Source organism: Musa acuminata, chromosome BXJ1-4, assembly GCF_036884655.1.
Source record: "Musa acuminata AAA Group cultivar baxijiao chromosome BXJ1-4, Cavendish_Baxijiao_AAA, whole genome shotgun sequence".
In the NCBI taxonomy this organism is placed as follows: Eukaryota; Viridiplantae; Streptophyta; class Magnoliopsida; order Zingiberales; family Musaceae; genus Musa; species Musa acuminata.
The window spans coordinates 9,027,421-9,049,047 of NC_088330.1; the positions used below are offsets into that span (position 1 = coordinate 9,027,421).

The 21,627-nt window shown below is 37.9% G+C and overlaps 3 protein-coding genes and 1 long non-coding RNA gene across 9 annotated transcripts; 2 read left to right on the plus strand and 2 right to left on the minus strand.

Moving 5' to 3' along the window:
• Nucleotides 1-2,196: 2,196 nt before the first annotated feature.
• Nucleotides 2,197-4,880, plus strand: LOC135645977 (uncharacterized). Its single transcript, XR_010498932.1, has 2 exons — nucleotides 2,197-2,599; nucleotides 4,628-4,880. It is a non-coding gene; the product is annotated as an uncharacterized LOC135645977 (long non-coding RNA).
• A 926-nt stretch (nucleotides 4,881-5,806) lies between these two features.
• On the minus strand, nucleotides 5,807-14,264 carry LOC103981204 (bZIP transcription factor 1-B). 6 transcript variants are annotated; one of them, XM_065164974.1, is made up of 14 exons: nucleotides 14,106-14,264; nucleotides 12,033-12,225; nucleotides 11,857-11,922; nucleotides 11,654-11,740; nucleotides 10,871-10,957; nucleotides 10,708-10,767; nucleotides 10,601-10,628; nucleotides 10,459-10,522; nucleotides 10,296-10,350; nucleotides 7,211-7,253; nucleotides 6,878-7,134; nucleotides 6,663-6,740; nucleotides 6,391-6,516; nucleotides 5,807-6,300 (listed from the first exon to the last, which is right to left on the minus strand). In XM_065164974.1, exons 2-14 carry the CDS (start codon nucleotides 12,087-12,089, stop codon nucleotides 6,160-6,162), a joined length of 1,149 nt encoding a protein of 382 aa, XP_065021046.1. In that variant the 5' UTR covers nucleotides 12,090-12,225; nucleotides 14,106-14,264; the 3' UTR covers nucleotides 5,807-6,159. The 6 variants fall into 6 exon arrangements, with proteins under 6 accessions (XP_065021046.1, XP_065021013.1, XP_065021038.1 ...); XM_065164941.1 differs by adding an exon at nucleotides 12,372-12,431 and having other exon boundaries at nucleotides 10,459-10,628; nucleotides 14,106-14,177; XM_065164966.1 differs by having other exon boundaries at nucleotides 6,878-7,131; nucleotides 7,232-7,253; nucleotides 10,459-10,628.
• Nucleotides 14,265-19,032: 4,768 nt separating this feature from the next.
• Nucleotides 19,033-19,539, minus strand: LOC103975135 (RING-H2 finger protein ATL39-like). The gene has a single exon (XM_009390043.2). The coding sequence runs from the start codon at nucleotides 19,537-19,539 to the stop codon at nucleotides 19,033-19,035; it is 507 nt and encodes a 168-aa protein (XP_009388318.2).
• A 1,257-nt stretch (nucleotides 19,540-20,796) lies between these two features.
• LOC135672406 (18.1 kDa class I heat shock protein-like) lies at nucleotides 20,797-21,540 on the plus strand. Its single transcript, XM_065180886.1, has one exon. It carries the CDS (start codon nucleotides 20,836-20,838, stop codon nucleotides 21,301-21,303), a length of 468 nt encoding a protein of 155 aa, XP_065036958.1. The 5' UTR covers nucleotides 20,797-20,835; the 3' UTR covers nucleotides 21,304-21,540.
• The last annotated feature ends 87 nt before the right edge of the window (nucleotides 21,541-21,627 follow it).

Below are 21,627 nucleotides of genomic sequence, written 5' to 3' on the forward strand. Positions count from 1 at the left end.
GGAGGACGGGGACGTAGGAGTCATTATCGGGAATGTACAGTGGCTAAACGAAAAGAAAAGAACAGCCACGTCAGACAGAACCTTGACGAGATGACTTGTGGTGTGGTTGGATTACTCCGAGAATGGTGACGTTAATTATGGCGGGGAAGGACCGATTTCTCGTGATCTCGGACGAGAACTCCGCGATAACACGCGCTTTGGATCGGGGAAGCCCGACACGGAGTTGCTCGTATCGCGCGATACGCTAAAATTATTCTTTCGCCGCTAAATCGGGCGGGTGGGACCCGATGGAGGATAGGGAGGGGGGAGTGCAGGGCCCCACGCGAGCGCGTCGATGTGATTGGTGTGTACAGAGGCGGGGTATGGACGGTGGGGGCCGGGGAGCTGCACCTGGGCAGGCTAATGGAAAGGCCCGAGAATCTACCAAAGTCGCCTGCAGCGTGACGACAACATGCAAAAAAGACAAAAAGAAAATTCAAATAATAATGAATGTGCTCAAACATATTATAATTCTTACTTGACCAAAATACTTGGAAAACCCTTACGTATTCGAACTACATGTCGGCTTACTAAACCTATATCATCACTTATACTCAACTAGTGATAGATAGTGGTAGCTCGTCGTCCATCGGATGGTGACATCTCTGTTGAGATCATTGCAGGACGAAACAGATGGACTAATTGACAACTTGTGCGTTTCGCCTACCCATCAAGGAAAGCTTTCGGATGATAGCTCATGTAATCTAACCTCTACCAATATTTTAGCTGTTGGGACTTGTCTCGATAGAGAAATTAAGGGCCAAATTGATTGATGTATTAGATGACTGAAGCTAATAACTTTGCACTGTCGTTTCTTTAAACGCTTACATGTCACACATCAATCAAAAGGATATCAAAACGAATGGATTGATTTTTTCCTCTCGACCGACAACGAAATTGAGGTGGAAGTCGTAACATGTTCTTACTCGAACACGTCAAATTTTTGACTATGTAATCAGAATAATATGTCAGGTGAGTTGATAAATTGTGAGAGACATTGTTACTCACGATGAGAGACTTGTGGATTCTAATAAGCACACGTAGAATTTTTTTTTGAAGTATTTACCACTCTAATCTATACACTTTTTTATGTTTTTATTTAAAAAAATAATTTTTTTTTATAAAAATATTCCTCAATTTGAGTTTTTTCTACGAAGGTGTTTATATTTTTAAATTTTCTTATTTTATGTCTTTTTTTTTTTATGCTCTCAATGTCGTCTCTCTTTCGGGATAGACAGAATAAACATTGTCGATCATTGCCTCCGCCCTATCACAAGACATACTGTTTTTGCCCATCTGCTTTGACGTGACCTCCCTCTCTTCCCCTTCGTAAGGTTTCGATAAACCTCTCATATTATCTTTTTAAAATAAGTTTAAAATAAAGATATACATTGTAGTAGATACGATTGATAACACAAATGAAGGTCTTGAGCCACTCATTCTTGAGAATATCCTTCTCAATAATAATAGAGACATAGATGAGGATAACAGAGGCAACACAGTAATAAAGTGAAGGCAACAATCGACAATGCATGTAAATGAAAAGATAACGATAACGAGAGACATTTAGATTATTAGATGAAAAAGAGAGAATGAAAGAAAAAAAACTATAGACATCTTATTTAAAAAGCTAAAAAAGGATAATTAAAAAAAATCACTCGAGAAAAAAATACATGACTTTTTAAAAATAAATTTATATCTATATCTGTCTAGAGTAAATGATTTTTTTATGTTTGCCGAATTAATTTGAAGTCTTACATTTATTTCCCTATAAAACTAAAAAAAATCATGGACTTGACCGTCGATACTATGATGATAAAACTCTAATTATCAGTACTCTAAAAATATTCTATATTAGTTTGTCAAACATTTTAGGTATTTGAAGTATACATATTTAAAGGGATACATGTATAATATACCAAATTGTATACATAAATAAAAGGTTTTTCTTAAAATTAAATATAGATCACCAACAATTACTCGTATTATCATGATTTAAATAACTAAAATAATATTTTTTAAATAAAAAAATCAGTTCGAAAATTCATCCAATAAAACCTCCAAAAAAAAATACTCATTACCCTCTGCAGTGTCGTACGTGCGAGAAAGTGATCGATTCACGAATCTGAAACGTGCGAAACACTAAGCTTTGGAATATACAACGGCGGAAAACGACAGAGAGAGTGAGATGGGAGCGCAGCGCACGCAACCCCAAACCATCGCGCGGGGTGGGGTGGTTTCGTTCGTCTCGTCGTTGCGTAACGAAGCGACGCGGAATGCACGCGAGATGTTCGAGCTTTTGCCCGACCGCCGATTCGTGGGTCTAAGCTGACACCGACCGCGTCATCGTCCGCGCCTCCCCTTCCCCTCCCGCGGTCAGGTGCTGTTCTCCTCCATGCCGCGGACCTTTCGGCAGTCTTTTCTTCTTCTTCTTCTTTTCCTGAGCTTTAAGGAAGAATCGAGGGTGGAAAAAGAAGCGGAGAAATCCGAGTCTCATTCCCCACCTCCTGCTGTCTCTCAAAATTTTCAGATGGGGGCGATGACGCGAGATGGACCACTGGTTAGTGTTTCTTGTTAAAATAATATTAAATATCTGTAGCTTTCTTTTTCCTTGTCATGTTCTTATCATTTTATTTTATAATAAGCAAATTCTTAAAAAAAATCCAAAGTTTTATTTATTTTTTTTTTAATTTTTAATTTTACAAAAAAAAAACCCCTCAGTTTGATTTATTCCCGTAAAATATTTTTATTTTTATTTTATTTTATAATAAGCTCTGTCTTCCTTCGTCACGTCTCCCTCCTATCGTCCTCGGCGACCTTGGCGATGGAGAAGGAGATGGTCTCGATGGAATTTCCCCTCCTCTCCTCTCCTCTATAGCCCCCATACTTATTGGATATAAATATCTTTTAAAATTATCTATATATTTATTATATTTTTTAATTTAAGTATTTAATGAAATATTAAAGGTTTTTATTTTAAATGTTTTTTGAAACTCACTACTCACCACAATTAATTAATTAATGATATAACCTGAATTTTTTTGATGAATACTACTAACAGGAGTGACATAAATGTTCGAATAAATAAATGAATAATTATGGTCTAAATATTTGGAGGGATACATATAATATGTTTGGTATGTAAAAGCCTCATTGTATTTACTATTATTTGGACAACGTTATGGCCATGTTGAAGCCACGCAACATGGACAAACAATTCAATCACTTTCAACATCAGTGTTCTGTAAGAAAAGGATGTGATTTCCTTTTCATGCAGGAAGCATGACTTTAGCCTTAGTTCTCACTTTATAGCCAAAACAATTTTGTTTGGGGAGTTTGAAGCAACAGATGTTTCAATCATTATTATGATTGCAACAGATATCTGTCAGTGCTGTATATGATCATAAATTGTTCTTAGTTTTTGTGATTGTTCATCTGCAACCAATGCTTCATGTACGTACACATATACAATATATATACGTTGTGAATATGTGTTCTGTAGTGTTGATGTCAATGTGGAATCTATGAATTTATGACCCATGTGGAATCCATGTCATCATCACCTCATGAATTTGCATGTGTAGTGATAAGCTAATCATAAAGGAAAACTTGCATGTTTATATGTTTGATTTTTTTGTATTTATCCCTTTAAAATTTGAAGTTGATTGTTGTAGAAATGGCTATTTATATGATAAATAAGTTTTAATATGCAATAGTGCCCTTTAAAATTCACTATGTTTCTAAAATCATAATATATTTTCTTTTCTTTTCTATATTTTTAAACTTAAATAAATAAATCCATCTTATGTGTAGATAAGATTAATAATATGTAAATTGATAGAGTGTAAAAATCTTTTTTCTAGAAGAAAAATTGAATGCCATTTTAGCTTCCCTAATTTGATACATATACATTAAAATTGTTTGCCAAGACATTTTTTTTTGTTCTTAAAAAAGTGGTAAACAAATTACCACGTGGCCATATATCTTCCTTAAGAAATGGATAACTTTTAGAGTAGGCAATGTTTGCCTTTTATGCAATTGGTAGGCAATGAAGGATAGGACTTTGATTCAAAGATCGGAAAGCAAGTTTCTAATCCTTATCCATAGAAAATTCCCACTTCTCATGTCAACATCAAGCTAGGCCATTAATGTGCATTATGTAGCATTGCTTCACACAGTGCTACTATACTGACAACAATAACAAAATAATAATGATGATGATGATGATAATAATAATAATAATGATCCAATGTGTGAAATTTTTTTATTTCTGTTATTAAGAAAATAAAATTATAGATCATGTCGCATCTAATTGCTTAGATATTCAAATGATGTTCTTTCTTTTCGCTTGGTTTATCTACCAATAAAACTGCCTGTGACACTAATTATCTCATCTCGTGTATTGTTATTGTTGTTGTTAGACACCGCTCATCGATGTTGGAATATGAACATAAAATGAGAGGCGGTCAACAATTAATGTTCGCTAATTTTTCGGTTCTTTCTAAAAAAAAACACAAGAGAGGGAAGCATTTTGCTTGTGTGTGTCAAAGATCGACATGTTTTTTTCATGCTTCATGTCATTATGCAGATATGGATCTTTCTAGTTGACGAGAGAAGATGAAGGTCATGATTTCAATCTTGTTTGATGAGAGTGAGAGGATGTAAGCTTCAAGAAAGAGGGCGAGTGAGTGAAAATGTTTAGGGTTGGGATAGGGCTCAAAGAGTGAACTTTTGAATTTATTATTGTGAAAATTATTCGTTGTTCTGATATGAGTCATGTCATCATAGTTTGTTTGACGGTGATGGGGTGGTTTTAAAGTCGAGATGAGACAATTAACCCCTTTTGATGCTATTTGTCAAGTTGTTCCACTTAGATCAAACGTGAGCTATAGTTAGCTACGTTAGTTTAGCTCGGACTTGTTGAGGCATCATAGCATATCGTAATTTATTTATCTTGGATTTTTGGACTTGTTGAGGCATCATAGCATATCGTAATTTATTTATCTTGGATTTTGACCAATACGTATGTCGTTGACCAACCTATTGTTGACTCGAAATGCTCTGAACACTATCGATTTGGGTCGTGTTGATTTCAACTCAACCCATATCATTCACCATCATTATCTTTCTAATTATTAGATATCATTTGTCTATCTAGAGCTCACGAGGAATTATCCATTTTAAATAAGTCAACATTACGGTAAAGGGTGACACTGGCATTGATACTCAATCAACATAGATCTAAACATATATCACTTTATAAATCATTTATCTTGCTCCAATTGAGATAGTTGATGATTTAAAGAAAAAAAAACATGCTAATGATTTTACAATGCTCACAACTTTCAACCTTTGCATGTTTCCTTGTAATGGTTGCAAAAATAATCTAACAATAAGTATTTAAGATAAATTGATCCTAAATACCGGTTGATACACACAAGTCTTACGGGTCCGACTAAGGACCGATATAAGCAAATACCATATGATAAGGATTGATTTTTTTTATTATTTTTTAAAATGACACGGATGATACCAAATATTAATGACCAGATGAGAGATTACGGTTTGGAAGCTTGAGGTAATATATATTGGTTCTGTATTATTCCTAATTAAATCAAAATCATTTAAATCTCCTCGGTGACCACCAAAATTTTAAGCAGCTATATATACATATATTAGCTAAAAGTAGCAACACACACCACCATATGAACCTCTTATCAGATTGGCAAGCAGCTGAAATAATCCGATACAGATTAATAATCAACAATGAGATAAACAGTTGAGATTAGTGTATTAACAATAGTTGATTGCTCGTCAATCAATACATCCAATCAAAGGTTAGCCATACACAGCATATTAATAGGCAACTGTGAGAAGTCACTAGCCATGCCTTGACAGCAGATGAAATTGGGTTTGTGCACCCTATATCTGCTCAATTAATGACTATTTAAAAGCAAGACAGTGCTCAATACAAAAACCAAGGCTAAAGTGGTCGATATTGACACAAGTCAACCTACTTCCAATCAACAGCAACAGCTATAATATTCAGATATTAATCATACTATGTAATCTGCGTGCCAGGTCGTTTAGGGTTAGGCTCCAATCTCAAGCAGGTGAGTCCTACACGCCACTCCGCACTTGCTCTGTTTCCGTTGTTTGCACCTCGGTATCCAAGTTCCTGCTGGGGCCATCTCCAGAATGTTGTTCTTTTCTGTCGAGAGTTTGGTCTTCCGTACCTTGCTTTGCTTCTCCAAGCTTCTCCTGCATGGTTGGTCAGTAATCGGTACATGCAAAAACACATATAACATGGGCGAGTTGAGGAGAGTATCAGAGGAAGAAAAGGCTCGTCACCTTAAGCAACGTGTTCTGAGAAAGAAGATGCTCATAATCCTTGTTGATCCTGGTCAGCTCTGCCCTCAAGGAAGCATTATCCTCTCTCAAAGCCTCAGCGCGTTGAGCCAGCTCCTCGTACTCTGCCTGTGAATCATCAAACACTAATGATACTTTATCTTCAACAACTGGAAGAGTTATTTAGTACTTGTAAAACAAATAATCGTTAGATTGCTATAATCTGGAATTATTTACTATAAAAAAAATTATATCTTCATAAGCCAGACATGTACCTGCTTACGTAATCTGGATCTACGTGCAGATTCCCGGTTAGATTGCTTTCGTCTCTGCCTTTTAAGTTCCCTTTCATCCTAAATATCACCAAAATTGTTAACAGAAACAACATGCCGAACAAAATATCTCTAGCTTCTGGAGCAATAAAAACTTCAACATTTCCGAAGAAGCTTGAAACAGTTTAATAATAAAAAAGATGGAGCTAAGGGAAAACCTGCAACCAAATATCACTAGGAGCACCAGGCACAGCAGCTCCTCCAACTGCAGTTGCAGGAATCTTACCATGCATTGGTATAGGTGATGAGCTTGGAGCACCCCAGTAGTCCATCCCTATATTTAAGTTTGTGGTAGGACCAGCAACTGCCCCTGGTGCAGTTGCTGGCATAGGCACCATAGACATCGGATGACTCAGCATTGCCTGTGATGGAGTTCGAGTAACACCATTCTGAGAACCACTCTGGGATGCCTCTGCTGCAGTTCGTAAAAATTGGAAGTCGGCATACTTAATAATAATAACACAAGCAAAAATATATTTGAATTCACCAACCACCAAGAGATTCATGCCCACCGGTTGTCTTTGGATGTGAATCCTGCACAACATAAATGAAATGAATGCTTAGGCTTCAACAAAACAGAAACCTGAAATTCATTCATCTTTGCAAGTGCAAACAATTATTTCCTCAATATCGATTAGAGTAAAGAAAAATAACTGAACAAAGTCCAAGTGAACTTTCTATCAATGCGTCAAGAACTCGGGGAATATGTGTAGTACAAGTAACATCAGATCACAATTAATTAAAATTTTATTGAAAAAAATGAAGAGAATAATCATACTTTTCGCAGATCAAAATATAGATATTGCACATCAATCTCTGATGCGCATGTATGATTTACATTTTTTTTTCCACTAAGCATGAAATTTCATCTCAATGCACATCATGGCCAATAATTAGCATCATAAAATCAAGAAGCCATAGCACAAATTTTCACACGGATTTATATGTATGTGCTTCTGCAAGAAAAATAATGCTCTCCTATAATAACATCAGCATTCTATCAATCTGTTTCATTGTCTATCATTAAATAAACCTCATATGCATGTACTTCTTTCTTCAAACATCAGATACATGTCGAGGATTGCAATTTTGGGTAGCGGACCTATGGTAGTCATTGGCTGCACCGCTATGGTTCTAGTATGAATGAACATACTGACTTGTGGTATGCTGTTATGTACCATGGTACCATAAGGGAGAAGAAAAGAAGAGAAGTATAGAAGGAAGAGGAGAGGAGGCAAAGGAGAAGAGGGGAGAAGGTGGCAGAAAAAACAGAGAAGTAGAGGAGGTGGTGGTGGAGGAGCCAACGGCGACCAAGGAAAATGAGGAGATGTTAACCAAGGAAGATGAGGAGGAGACCACACCCAAGCAAGATGAAGAGGCTGCAGCCGAGGAAGATGAGGAGGTCCTCATGGCAGACAAGGTTGATGAGAGGAATACCACCAACACAAAAAACAAAGAAAACAGGCTTACTGCCTGGTCCAAACTCATTACCAGGACTGTGGGCCTGGAACAAGTGGTAAGCACCATACCGCATGTGAACCGCCGAAAATTGGGGAGTGTGCATTGTTGATTTATGCCTGGACAGATAAATATGGACAATACATCCGGTCCGAACCAGTGATTTAAAAAGGCGCTCGAGCACTCGCCTAGGCGCTCGGGCGAGGCGAAGCGAGGCCCGAGCGCCTCGCTAAACTTCCAGGCGGCGCGTTTCAAAGAGGCATCGCCTGGGCGCTTCGGGCAAGCGCCTGGGTTAAACCAGGCAATTGAACCAAGATTTTAGGTCTGGTTCGATCTCCGGTGGTTAGTTGGTTCAATTGAACCAATTAAAACCGATATTAGCTGTCGCTGCCCAACCCTAACCCTGCTCGTTGTCGCTGTCGCTCCCGCGCCCGCTGCTCGCAACCGCTGTCACCGCTCGCCGCTCCTGCTGCCACTGCCTCCTTACACTCCCGCTGCCTCCTTACTCTCCCACTCCGGCTCCCGCTACCGTTGTCGCTTCCTCTTTTCTCAGTCAGCGGTCAGCACCCCCTTACACTCTTTCTTCTTCTCCTTCTGTATATTGTTAACAATATATTGTATACTGTTAATATTGTTAGGTTTATTTGAAATTATTAATTTTAAATAATTATATTTATTAATTGTATTATATATTTTTATATTTTAGCGTCTCGCTTCGCTCGGGCAAGCGCCTAGCACCTCGGGCATTTTTGGACCTTAGCGTCTTTTGACGCCTAGCGCCTTTTAAATCACCGGTCCGAACAAAATTGCATTACTTGTATATGTCATTATGTTATTTCTTCCCTTAAAGCAAGTATCTTCTTCTCCATTTTGATCAAAACTTAAATAAAGGATGAAATGACAAATTTTGTATCCTAGAAAAAAAACCAATATGATATGACAACAATAAGTCATAATGCAAAAACTATTTGACTATTAGAAGTTGGATATATGGGTCTTCTTCTGCCATTGAACTCAGTTGGGGGCAATATCGCTACTCAAACTAAGAACAACAAAACATTTTATGGTTTTTAATAAAGTATACATAAGTATTCCTCTATCTTGGCTCATTATACTAATCAATCATTAAATTCATCTCATCCAAGTAATGCATCTATAATTTCTCTTCGAATATGATTCATCATCTTGAGTTAATTTTCCTCAATTTATCCTTGATTGGACCTACACCTCAATGTTCACAGATGTAAAATTTTCTACTCTTTTTCTATTAACTCCACACATCTCAACATTCTTATTTTTGCATTTGTAGATATAATCTCCTAAGATCTAACTTGAACCATAAAGCACAAATCCTGTTCCACCAATTACCTTTATCGAGGATAGTATATCTAGTCAAACTAAGACATCAAATCATTTTTCATGGTTTTTAATAAAGTTTTCTTAGGTATTTCTACCTCTCACAAACTCACAACACTACTCATAATTATTTCACCTCCTCTAACTGTGTCTGTCCATCTGCACCATTTTAAATATTTTTTCATCAATGTATCCCCAATTGAACCTATAATTAATTGTTTATAAATGTAAATGTTTCTTATTCTATTCTAGTATTTTCACAACCATCTCAACATCCTCATCTTCCCATCACTAATTTTTGTACATGCAATTTACCAACTGCCCAACATTCCGAACCATAAATTACAGCTGCCTATGCACATTCAAATATCATAGAAGACAACAGACATGTGGCATGACACAACATTAACTTACCTCGTTCTCCATTCAAAATATCAACCAAAATAACACAGACAACAGAAAATATAACCAAAGATATGATGGAAAGTCCTTTTATGTTCTCCTAGTGTCACTTGAAGTCCTAAAATGCAGACTAACTTCTTATAGAAACCAAAAACTACTTCATGTCATAGTAGAAGCGCTTAGTGACTATGAGTAAGCAAATCAATTTAGGCACGATAGGGAAGAATGAGAAGATACAATGAGGCATTTGCAAAAAGGGTAAAAAATGACATCCATAGCACCAAGAGATTCCTATTACCGTGATATTAGATGACAACTAAAGAAAGAAAGCCCACAAAAGGAAAGGAAAGAGATGCTCACATTCTGAGAATTGGCATCACTCCCTTCACTTGAACTCTCACTTCCACTTTCACCACTACAAAAAATCAGTTCTTTTAGAAAAGGGATGACATATATTTTGCAAACAGTGTCGTCCTAAATGTAGTAAATAAAATGATGACAATCAAACCTATTTTTGATATACCTCTGAGAGAAGGCTCCATTGGCTGGTTGCCCTGATAATTTACCTGGCTCGCTGTTGTTCTTCCCTGTAATCATATTTAAACTACCTAAACTTCCTTTGGATCTTTTCAGGGGACTTCTTTCCTTACCTACAGATGACTTACCATCAATGTCCACTCCAGGAGCAGTTCCCTAGAGATATAATACATCATAATCAATTTGATTATTTCAAATATATAATAAGGTTTGTTTGGTGCAGCAAATAACTCACAGAAGCCTCAATGTTGCTGCTCGGAGAAGCCATAGCATAAGGGCTAAAAGGATGTGCCCCCTGTTCAATATTTGCAGAATGATAAGAAGCAAAAAAATTGCATCTAGGAAAAGAGAATTTGCATGAGATAGATTACAGCTAGGTTTGATTTAAAAAAACATACAGGAGGAATAGATGGATGAGAATATAACCCTCCAGGAGGATACATTACGTACGGAGGTGGCGGAGTTCCATATGGTGGCATAAGGTGCTGCAAACAAAAGGTTGGATATGAAAGTTTGCTCACATGTTGAATAATATAGATGTCACAATGAAATGTATTGACCTAATGGCCACTTCATGAAGATGGTTAGTAATGTTACAAGCAGTGGAAAATTTTGTGAAGAAGTTCCAGCATAAAAACGACATCTAAAATCCACAAATAAATGCTTTAGCAAATATAGGACATGTGCAGTCCACCACAAATTTCACTTTAGACATTTCTTGTAGGGAGAGAATGATCCAGTATATTACTGTTCTTCTCTGCTTTCTTCATCGTTTCAAACTTTCAACACTGGTATTGTTTCGCTTGTGAATAGCCAAATCTAACCATTCTACAACATATGCAATTTTCAAAATAATATGTGATGAATATTTAGCAGTGCTTAGTGTATAATTTACCTGTTGACAAGACACTAAAACAATTTCACAGACTTTATGACCATCTAGTTCACGTGATGTTAACATAACAATGTATTCAAATGACTACCATCATAACTGCTATTAAAATGGACTAAAAAGGAAAGTTTTCTACTATAATTTTTTTCTCAATGTTTCACTGATTTCTTCTTTTAAAATGTCCAAACAACAATAGATGCATCGAGAACCTGCCTGTCCTGGAGAAAGACAAACATTTGAACAAATCCCAAAAACACAATCCTTTAAATAAATCAATAATAAAAAGCACCTGAGGTCCCCACATGTAAGGATGAGGCTGGGGACTCGATCCCACCGGAGAATGGAAGAAACCATGTGGTGGAATCGGTGAATATGCCTAATAGAGTGAGAAACAAGGACTTGATAAGTTCCCCAAAGCATATAAATAATCAACTAGCAAGAACATTTATGACGAAAAGATGAAAGAGTTCGTCCATAGAAATACAGCAACACCTGAAAGGTCGACCAGTCTGGGTAAACAGTCACAGCAGGGGTGGAGCTAGTGGCAGGAGTTTGTTCCTAAAACAAGAACACTCGAGAAAAAAAGCTGTTTTTTCCAGCAAACAACAGCCCAAACAGACAAAATAGAAATTTTAGAGTCTTAGACTACAAGGATGACATCTGAGTACCTGAGCTGTGGATGCCTTTGGAGCCTTGGCAGATGCATCAGCCTCACTGCTGCCCATAATCCAATGACCCCTCCAACAACTACTCCCAATTAATCCTCCAAATTGAGGATTTCTGAAACACACACTCAATCAGGAAGAAACAAAGGATGGGATCACCCCAATTCCACCGTCAATCGAACTCCCAAGCCCTAGTCTGCACAAACTCAAGAAGCACAAAAACATGGCAATGAAAAGGAAGAATAACTGCATAAATTGTAATCAAAGAGCTCTTTAGCTCAGCAGGGGCCCAAATATATCACATGGGGTCAAAATCTCAATTAGGAAGAGACAAATGAATACCTTGTTTCAGGACGATCTTTCTAGTGATGTGAAACTGGGAAGTGAGATCCAAAAGATAATCTGCGAGAGATTTGCTTGTTCTAGGGACCAAATTGGATGAAATCCATGAAAAATCAACAAAGCGAGGAAACAGGGAGATGAAGAAAAAGGGGGAAGTAGACAGTAAGAAATAAAATAAGCAGGAAGTGAAATGAATCCACAACCAAAGGAAATGATAGATGAAGTTCTTAAGGAAACAATTTTGGAGACAACAAAGGAGTGCTGACCACGTTGGTAAAATCTAAATGATAATGTTTACTGCATCAGTTTTTACCCTGTAAAACAAATACTAATTTGTATGACATATCATAATATCATATTCAAACTATGCGGATCACACAAAACACAAATTGATTCCTACAAAGTACACCATAAAGAGCTGATACTTTATTTGAGGGTTGCACAGATGTCATCTTTACTGTGGATTAGGACTTCCAATATACTGAGAGAATTCGAGTTATTGTTTAACCTCTCCTCATTTAAAGAGTCTAAAGAAATAGCCTAGTGTTGTTTTAGTACTAGAATCAAGGATAACTAAATGTGAAGTTGAAGAACTTTAGTGACACAGAACTGAAGTATCAGGCTGTTCCTAGATTTAGACTTCTCTGCCGATTTTAGAATATATGGTCACTAAAATTATCTTTACTTGACTGCATCCAAAAGTAAAAATGGATAGACAAATACCTCAGGCAAGAATGGCAGTTGATTTGGAGAGAAGAAACAGTAGAGAAACCCACTAGTGAAACACGCAATGGTCGAGATTTTTTTTACTTAATGAATTTCAATTTTTGACAATCAAGGGCTGCGATAAGACAATAAAAATATTATTCTTACACAAATTTAGGCTCAGAGTATAGATCATAACAGAGAGAACTTATTCTTAGGTATGAGAACGTAACACAGATCCACCATGACAAGATACATATCTTAGCCATAATATTCAAAAGAATTTGAAGGAAAATGGCTAAGGCAAACAAGCAGACAAAAATTTCTTAATACTTGGAGAATTAGCCAATCAAAACTCCAAATAACATTGTTTATTGCCAAATGATTCTTTTGGAATAGTTCTGCGTGCTTCATTCTCGGTCAAGAAAGCACAAACCTTCCCCAACAGATAACCAAATCCAAGTTCTTTTTGAAGTTAGATTGTGTTACTCAACTCCAATCGACGACTATTTACCTCAGAAAGATTTCTGCCAGTGTTTTCAGATACATTGCAGTCCGCATGGAAGAGTTAAAACTTCCACGGGAAAATGTCTAGCAGATTACCACTCAACCCTAGAAATGTAACTTCTCTGAATTCCCAGTTACATCAAATTTCAAAACCAGAACAACAAAAGAGACAAAGATGCGGAGAAAAAGGAGTCCCTTTACGCTTCTTCCGTCTTCAATCTAATATTTGAAAAAACTGAACGAAAGATGATTATAGAGATATAGAGACACAGATCAGGATTACACGACAAGGGCAAAACTAAGCAGGACCACCACCCAGACCTAAAGATGCACCTTTTTAAAATCCCTAGTGTATCAAGCGCCAATAACACCCAAACCACAGCAGAAGATATGTGGAGAAATATGAGTTTCTCCACGGTTCTTCCGTCTTCGACCTAAGCTTTGAGATCTAAATAGAACATGATTATAGAGGGATCGAGATACAGATCAGGATATAGAAGAAGAAGAAGAAGAGAGACGAACCTGAGAGAGATAGGGAGGAGGCACTGTGAGGAGTTCAGCCCCGTCTTCTCTGTGCGGACGCCACGGGAGAGAGAGAGAGAGAGAGAGAGAGACGGGTGTACTCACAACTAGGGCAATTGCTTCGTGACCTGGGTTCGCACGTACCGGAACCGGGAGCTGGACCCGGACCGATCCCGAACCACGTATTAGTATTTTTTTTTTGGTTTTACATATTTATCCTTTCGCAATTTCCTAAATGGCATATTTGCCCCTACAAACTTTAATATTACATGCATATCCCTCTTGTCCTCTAAATGTTTACATCTTTCATGTCTAATAAACTCAAATCAGTATTAGCGATCATTATTCTCTTTAAATATTAAATACATAGAATATCATTTATTACTTTCATTAATTATATGTTTCCTCATGTATCTTCAAGTTTTTGAATTTTACAACAATGTGTGTGCTTAACTTAGATTTAGAGGATAGATAGAAATATCAAGGAGTATTTATAGATACATGTAATTTGTTTTTTTTTTCTTTACATATCTATGTTTTTTAAAATGTTAAAATAATCCATTTATGGTTACAATTTTTGATATAGCATATGCATACTCAAAATATTAATATCCGTCAAATAGAATCCTCCTACCAATATCAATCTAAGAAACTTGTATTGCTAACAATTAAGTATAGTTAGTATTATCTAATTTAGCTTAAAATATGTAAAATACCTCAAATGCATCTCATGTTATATAATTTAATAATTTACTTAAATAGAATAAAAATTATTTAAATTTTTAAATAATAATAATTAACTGATGGAGATTAATCATACTTATATATATATGTAATATTTATATGTTAGAAAATATTTATATAATTAAAAATAATATAATTTATCGAAAAAAAACTCATATCCATGGACTTTTACAAGATGGCACCTCATATTTGATTTTTACTAAGGGATTTTTTATTTTGACTAAAATATTTTTAATAAAATCATAAAATGATAGTTATTATCATTTCACTAGATTTGACTTCATTTTTTAGATCCTAAATTTATATACAAATAAAACTAAACATATTATTACATCTCATCCTAGTAGTTCCAAAGAAGTTTAAAGAGTACACTAAGTTATAATCATATTATTAAGCTTGAATTTTATTTGATCATAAATTCAATCCAAAAATATTATATTTCAAAATTTAATCATCTTAAATTTATAAAAAAATAAAAAAAATTAAATATATTATTATCTCACTCTAGTAATTCTAAAAAAGTTTAGAATGATTTGATAAAAATTTAACGAGCTACAACTCAAAAATATCTATTTAAAAATTTATTCATCCTAAAATCATAATTAAAAAAATAAATATTTTAAAATTATGTATTAGTAGTTACGAAGAAATTTAGATTGGTTTGATAAAAATACCTTAGTTACATTTGAGTGTAGCTTGTGTTATATTTGAGTGTTACACTAGTTCATAAATTCAATAAATTCAATGAAGTTCGACTCCACCTAATTCAAATCTATTGATTTGACTTGAATCGTAATAATCAGAATTGATTAAATCGGCTCATGGATCTATAGCCGAAAACAACACACTTTAAGGGTATTAATATTTAAAAAAAAAAGATACCTTTTTGGTAAAAACTAATTACGGGAGCCTAACACTAAAAGTTTTTTTTTTATAAATTACTCTTAAATACATATAATATTAAATATCGATAACGAAATTTCATATTAATGATTTGGGTGATGTTCCTAAATAACTGTTCTTTTTAGGTTTTAGTTTTTAGTTCTTTCTTTTTTTATAAAATTTTATATTAAATCTTAAATAAAAAAAGTATTTTCGTAGAAGGTGCCATAGTTTTTAGTTCTTTCTGTTTTTATAAAATTGTATATTAAATCTTAAAATTAAAAAAAAAATACAAAAAACTCATAAGGTGTAAGGTCTTGATAGCCGGGTATGTCACCAAACCAAGTACAAGTTAAACTCTCACATGTATATGACCAACTAGAGAATAAGCATCCCTGTTACATTCTCTATATAGAAAATGAAAGCTTACAAAAAGGTATGATACGATCACTTAACAGTTGAGTGCCTTCACTGCCTAGAGACAATCCGATCGCACTCAAAAGTTCTTGAGGCCCTTACTGCAAGCAAAAAGAAGGGCCTCCGAGATTGCAATGCTTTCGGCTTGCAACACCCAGCTAAACTTCTTGGAGAAGTAGCCTGCAGTAATTAATTAGTCTTTGCTCTTTTATCTCTTATAATAATATATCTCACACCTAAAAAGTTGATGAGTATCACTGGAAAAATCATAGTTAACAATAGTTCCTGCTGCATCCATTGTTTCCCATCTTCCTAAGTGTGTGAACATCAATCATGTCCTCAGCTACTAAAGTCATCATCTTAGCCTTGCAGTTGCAAAAATGGCAGTCATTTATTTCAATGGTTCTAAAGAATCCATAAGGAGCAGATAATAACAACAAGAAACTGTTTTCTCTTCCAACAGGCAAAGCAATCAAAATTGAACTTAGTATGCTTTGTTCCAAATTTCAGAACTCAAAGAGCAAAGCAACACTCAGAGAGGAAGTGGTTTAGCTGAGTCACTGTAGTTCTGACAAACTGAACATGAGAGCATAGCCGAGGGACCAAATCTAGAGAACCATTTAGATATGTAGGAAGTCTTCCCCACACTAGTTTTCATACAAAATTTTTTCGATCTTTGGAACTACCTTAACCTGTCATATTGCCTTCTGACTAACCCTAGTATTCCCAGGTTGGTCTCCACTTAGCAACTATTTTTTGTTCTTGATGCTTTCTGACACCCTAATTAGTCTCACATCGAAAATGAGTAAAGACTAAGTTTGATTTATAAGAGTCTGATTAATATATTATATTAATTTAATTTAAGTATTTTGATTAGTAATTTGGATCAAATGAAGTTATAGGTGAGTTAGCCCATGGTGATTTAGCTTAGTGTAATAAGGTATCTAGTGTGATATATTTCAACAGACTGAAGCCAATTTGGTGACTCCTTAGAACTGTAAGTGGTACATCTTTTTCTTACCGAGTTTCTTTTGCAGCATGGATGGTATATATGAGGGCCTTGGGACTTGCTCTGGGTCTTGGATTTCATGAGGTTCAGAGTTATTACATCATTGCTGGGACCTTTTGGCTTGTCATTACTGTTGGGAATGGTTGGATTGGGTTTAGTTGTGACATTTTATGCATTTTAGCACTAACTTCTGTTTTTTTTGGTTTGTCCTTCTATTGTTTCTTCAGGGGTTTAGAAAGGTTGATCCTGAGAGGCCAAAAGCATTTGCTGAAGATCATCAGTAGGAGGAAAGCAACCCATGCACACAACCATCAGCAGAAGCCTCAAACACAGAGTAGTATCGAGGTGGGGGAAATTTGGGCTAGAGGAGGAGATTGAGAGGATCAAGAGAGGCAAGAATGTACTCATGCAGGAACCGGTCAGGCTAAGGCAGCAGCAGCAGGCCACTGATCAGCAGTTGAACACCTTGGGTCAGTGCTTTCAACGTAGGGAACAGCACCGGCAACAGATGATGTCATTTTGGCAAAAGCCATGCAGAGCCCTGGTTTCTTAGGTCAGTTGGTACAGAAAAATGACACCGATCGGTGCATAGTTGGAGTGAACAAAAAATGGAGATTGCCTAGGCAAGAAAATAACCTGGATGTTGAAAGTGCCTTGCAGATTCTTAATTCTGACACTGTCTCCTAGGCTGGAATCTTTTGGCAGTTCTCAGAACTTGTTGATTGAGAATTACTCTTCACCTTTGGAAGCTTTTGATAGTAGTTCTTTAAACCGGATATCAGGAGTTACTCTTATCTGAAGTGTCTCCTACTTCAGGCATTTCATCTATGCTCACAAGCTCTGGGCATTCAACAATGCCTTCATCTTCTGTGTCATCTGAGATGCACTAAGATGCCTAATGGATTAAATCATAGCTTTGTCGAGCCAAACATGGAAAGGATTCCTGTGAACCCTATTCCAGAGATCATGGACAAATTTGCAAATAACTCCCATTAACTCTTAGCAGATGCACCGCCTCAATCAAATCCTGCAGTTGACAGCGTCTTCCACCCGAGTCAACTTGTGACACGGGCCTTGAAGCCGAAGGGACGAGTCAGGTCATTGTTCAAACTCATGGAATAAGTAGAAGAACAACATTGTAATCGATCTTTTGACTTTGGCTGATGAACTAACTGACTCCCGTTTACTACACACCTCTCAACTCAAGTCAGCTAAGAGTGAAGCTCAATAGGATCTTCTTTCCTCACTCGTTCCTCCAAGCCCAGTCTCCTCTCTGTTGTCTGCTAATATCCTTGCCACATCAACATTATTTTCTGTGTAATTTTTACGAGTACAATTTGGTTAGCCCTGTGTGATTTACCTAACTAGACATCTACTCGGATTTAATTCAGGTTGAGTGCCAACACCAAATAATAGGGATTACAAAACACTCCATCTCAAGTTTCCAAAGTTTTGATGATTGTTTGCAGCTTTAGATGAGTGTATAGATTGACTTTACCATTTTGTAATACTACGCAAGAAATTATGTAAAGAAACCCCCCCCACAAAAGGAAAAAAAATTATGTAAAGATAAGGGAAGAATGATCATGTTGTAGTAGAAAATATTTGTGAAAGATAAAAACTGACAAGGCATTATTGCTAAATCATGACTTTGTTTTTGTCCTTTAGATTTCTTTATCACAGGAGTCACCGTGTCAAAAGACAACGGAAAAAGCCAAAAAGAACAGTAGAATATAAATAATTCATGAATAAAAAAGACAAAAAAATTTATGCATTCGAATGTGTTTAGGGCTCAAAGTTCATGTAATGCCAACATCAGGTCAACGCGACACCAGGCGTTGACCTGCATGAGAAAGCATTCCACCGTCGCAGCCATTACCCCTCTACTCCGTTGACAATGACGTGGCCGGCCGCCAAGTCGGACCGGCACAGCGGGCAGGTGGCGTGGCCGGCGAGCCAGGGGTCGATGCAAACCGGGTGGAACCCGTGGCGGCACGGCGGCAGCACCCGGAGAGCGTTGTCGACGCCGAACTCGGTCAGGCACACGGCGCATTCCCGCCCCACCATCCCCTCCCCGGCGCCCCTCGCTTCGGGGCACGTCACCACCGGGAACGACGCCAGCACGGCCGGGTCGAGCCCCCCGGTCACAACCTTCTTCGCCCGCCGCTCCTCCTCGTCGTCGTCGTCGGAGGGCGAGACAAAGGCGAAGTTGACGAGCGAGGCGATGACGAGGAAGCAAAGGACTAAGGAGAAGATTTCGGGAACGGCGCAGTCGATGCAGGCTAGCTCTGTACCGTGAGGAACGGGCGGCGCCGCCGGGGGTGGCGGGCTGCTGCCGGAGACGCAGTCACCGCCGGTGGCGTAGTAGAAAACGTCGTCCATTGGGCGGGCGGATCCTCTCCAACCGCGACTTAAATTCGTCCAAGCGACTCCCACAACGGAACCGCTCCGCTGAAGTGGGCCCAGCCAAAACCCTCTATATATATTCGCTAGGAAGCTCCCTTTCCTGATACTATAATTGGACAGGATCCTAACCCACTTCTCCCGTAGTGTCTCCGTTGGGTTCCGCCATCAGGTGTCGCTCCTATTCCCATCTCCGGCGGTTGTCTACCGGATCTCACCTGGCAATCATAAAGGAAGCAGCATGGGACCCTCTATGGGGCCTGCTGGTTATTACCAGGACGTGTCAAGGGCATGGATAGGTAGTAGTTGACAACCATCCTGCACGGTTTCTTGCAAGGGAAGGAGATGCAAGTGTTATCGATGCTTGCCATCTGTACTCCCCTTCAATCTAAGCCTTCGGCTTATACTTATAATATGCCCCTGCAAGGTAATTTCCATCGCCTAAGTCATCTTTGTTGGTCCAAAAGAGTTGTTTGAGGAGTTGAGAAGGGATGGTAAAAATCTAACACATGCTTTTCTCCAACAATAATTAGTTTACAACAAATGGGTACGTCCAATGGAGCTATCCGGCAAATATTGAATATGAGATACTGATGAATTCAGTGACATGACAGCAGGGAAGCAGTTGAAGATGAACATAAGGAGGTATGTATGTGAATCGACACAAAAGCTTACTGTGGTTAGATGGATTTTAATTGGAAGCTTCATATAATACCAACTTACAGATATGCATGAAGTCACTTTCAGGTGTCAGTGAATGGCAGATGGAACAAACTAAAGTCGAAGATAATTAGCTTCCATTATTCTCACATTCACAGAGCTCATTGAGAAAGAAATGCAAAGAATGGAAGCATATCCACTGAGCATTGATGCAAAGAGGTACAGAATTCTTCGGTGGCTTGTGCTTTTCCTTCACATGTATCGATCAAAAAAGGTATTCCTTCCACTAGAGATTGCATCCCCTGATCAGAACAACATCCCTTATCCTCAAAGAACATGAATATACTAAGCTTTGTTCTCAAGCACTACTTTGAGGAAAAAAGGTAGCTTCTTGATCCACAGTGGTAAGCAGACGCTTCTCGAGAAATATCAATCTTTAGTTCTTGACGCAATCTCAGTAGGAAGCTGTAAAGGAATAAGATCCCGTTCAAGTTTAAGCGATCAAAGGTGAGATTCGATTCTCCTTGTCTGACACGAGTGAAGCTTTCTTGCTCTATAAATGGAACAAGCAGCCCCGGAAAGCTCACCGACGGCTATCCATTAGAGCCTCTGATCATGCCATCCATCATCCCGAGCTTGTTCGGTCGCAGGACGAACAAGCTAAGCGCGCAGGAGCCCCTTTCCGGCGACATCTGGGAGCCTCTCGGAGGCTTCTCGTTCGCTACCACCACACTGGCGGGGTCTCCGCACGAGACGGCGGACATGGACTGGAAGGAGACTCCCGATGCGCATGTCTTCATCACTGACCTCCCGGGGGTAAGGAAGGAGGAGGTGAACGTGGAGGTGGAGGAGGAGAAGGTGCTCAAGATAAGCGGGCGGCGGATCAAGGAGAGCGAGGAGAAGGGGAACAAGTGGCACCGCGTCGAGCGCAGCGTCCACAAGTTCTGCCGGACTGTGAGGTTGCCGCACGACACCAACACGGATGGCATGAAGGCGAAGCTGGAGAACGGGGTGCTCACTGTGACTCTGCCCAAGGAGCAAGACAGGAAGGCCCCAGTAAGGTTCCTTCAGATTGAAGGCTAAGAAATCTCTTGAAATATGCATGCATGCATTGAAGTGATGATATATGTTGGTGTGCTGCCTGATATCGGAAACCCTAGTTGGCAGGTTGGACAATAGTGAATGCAAGTATGAGATGGAGATAATATATCTTAAATAAGCTCTTTGTAGTTTTCTGAGCACTCAAAGTGAGCAACAAGTAACTAATGTACAGTGTCAGATCTCCCACTCTGTTTGATCTATAGATGCAAATTAACATCATCTGTTTCTAAAGCAGAGATTACTTCATACATCCTATACCAAACAACTCACTCCAATAGCAATTTTGGAAGCACTTGTTGAGATTAT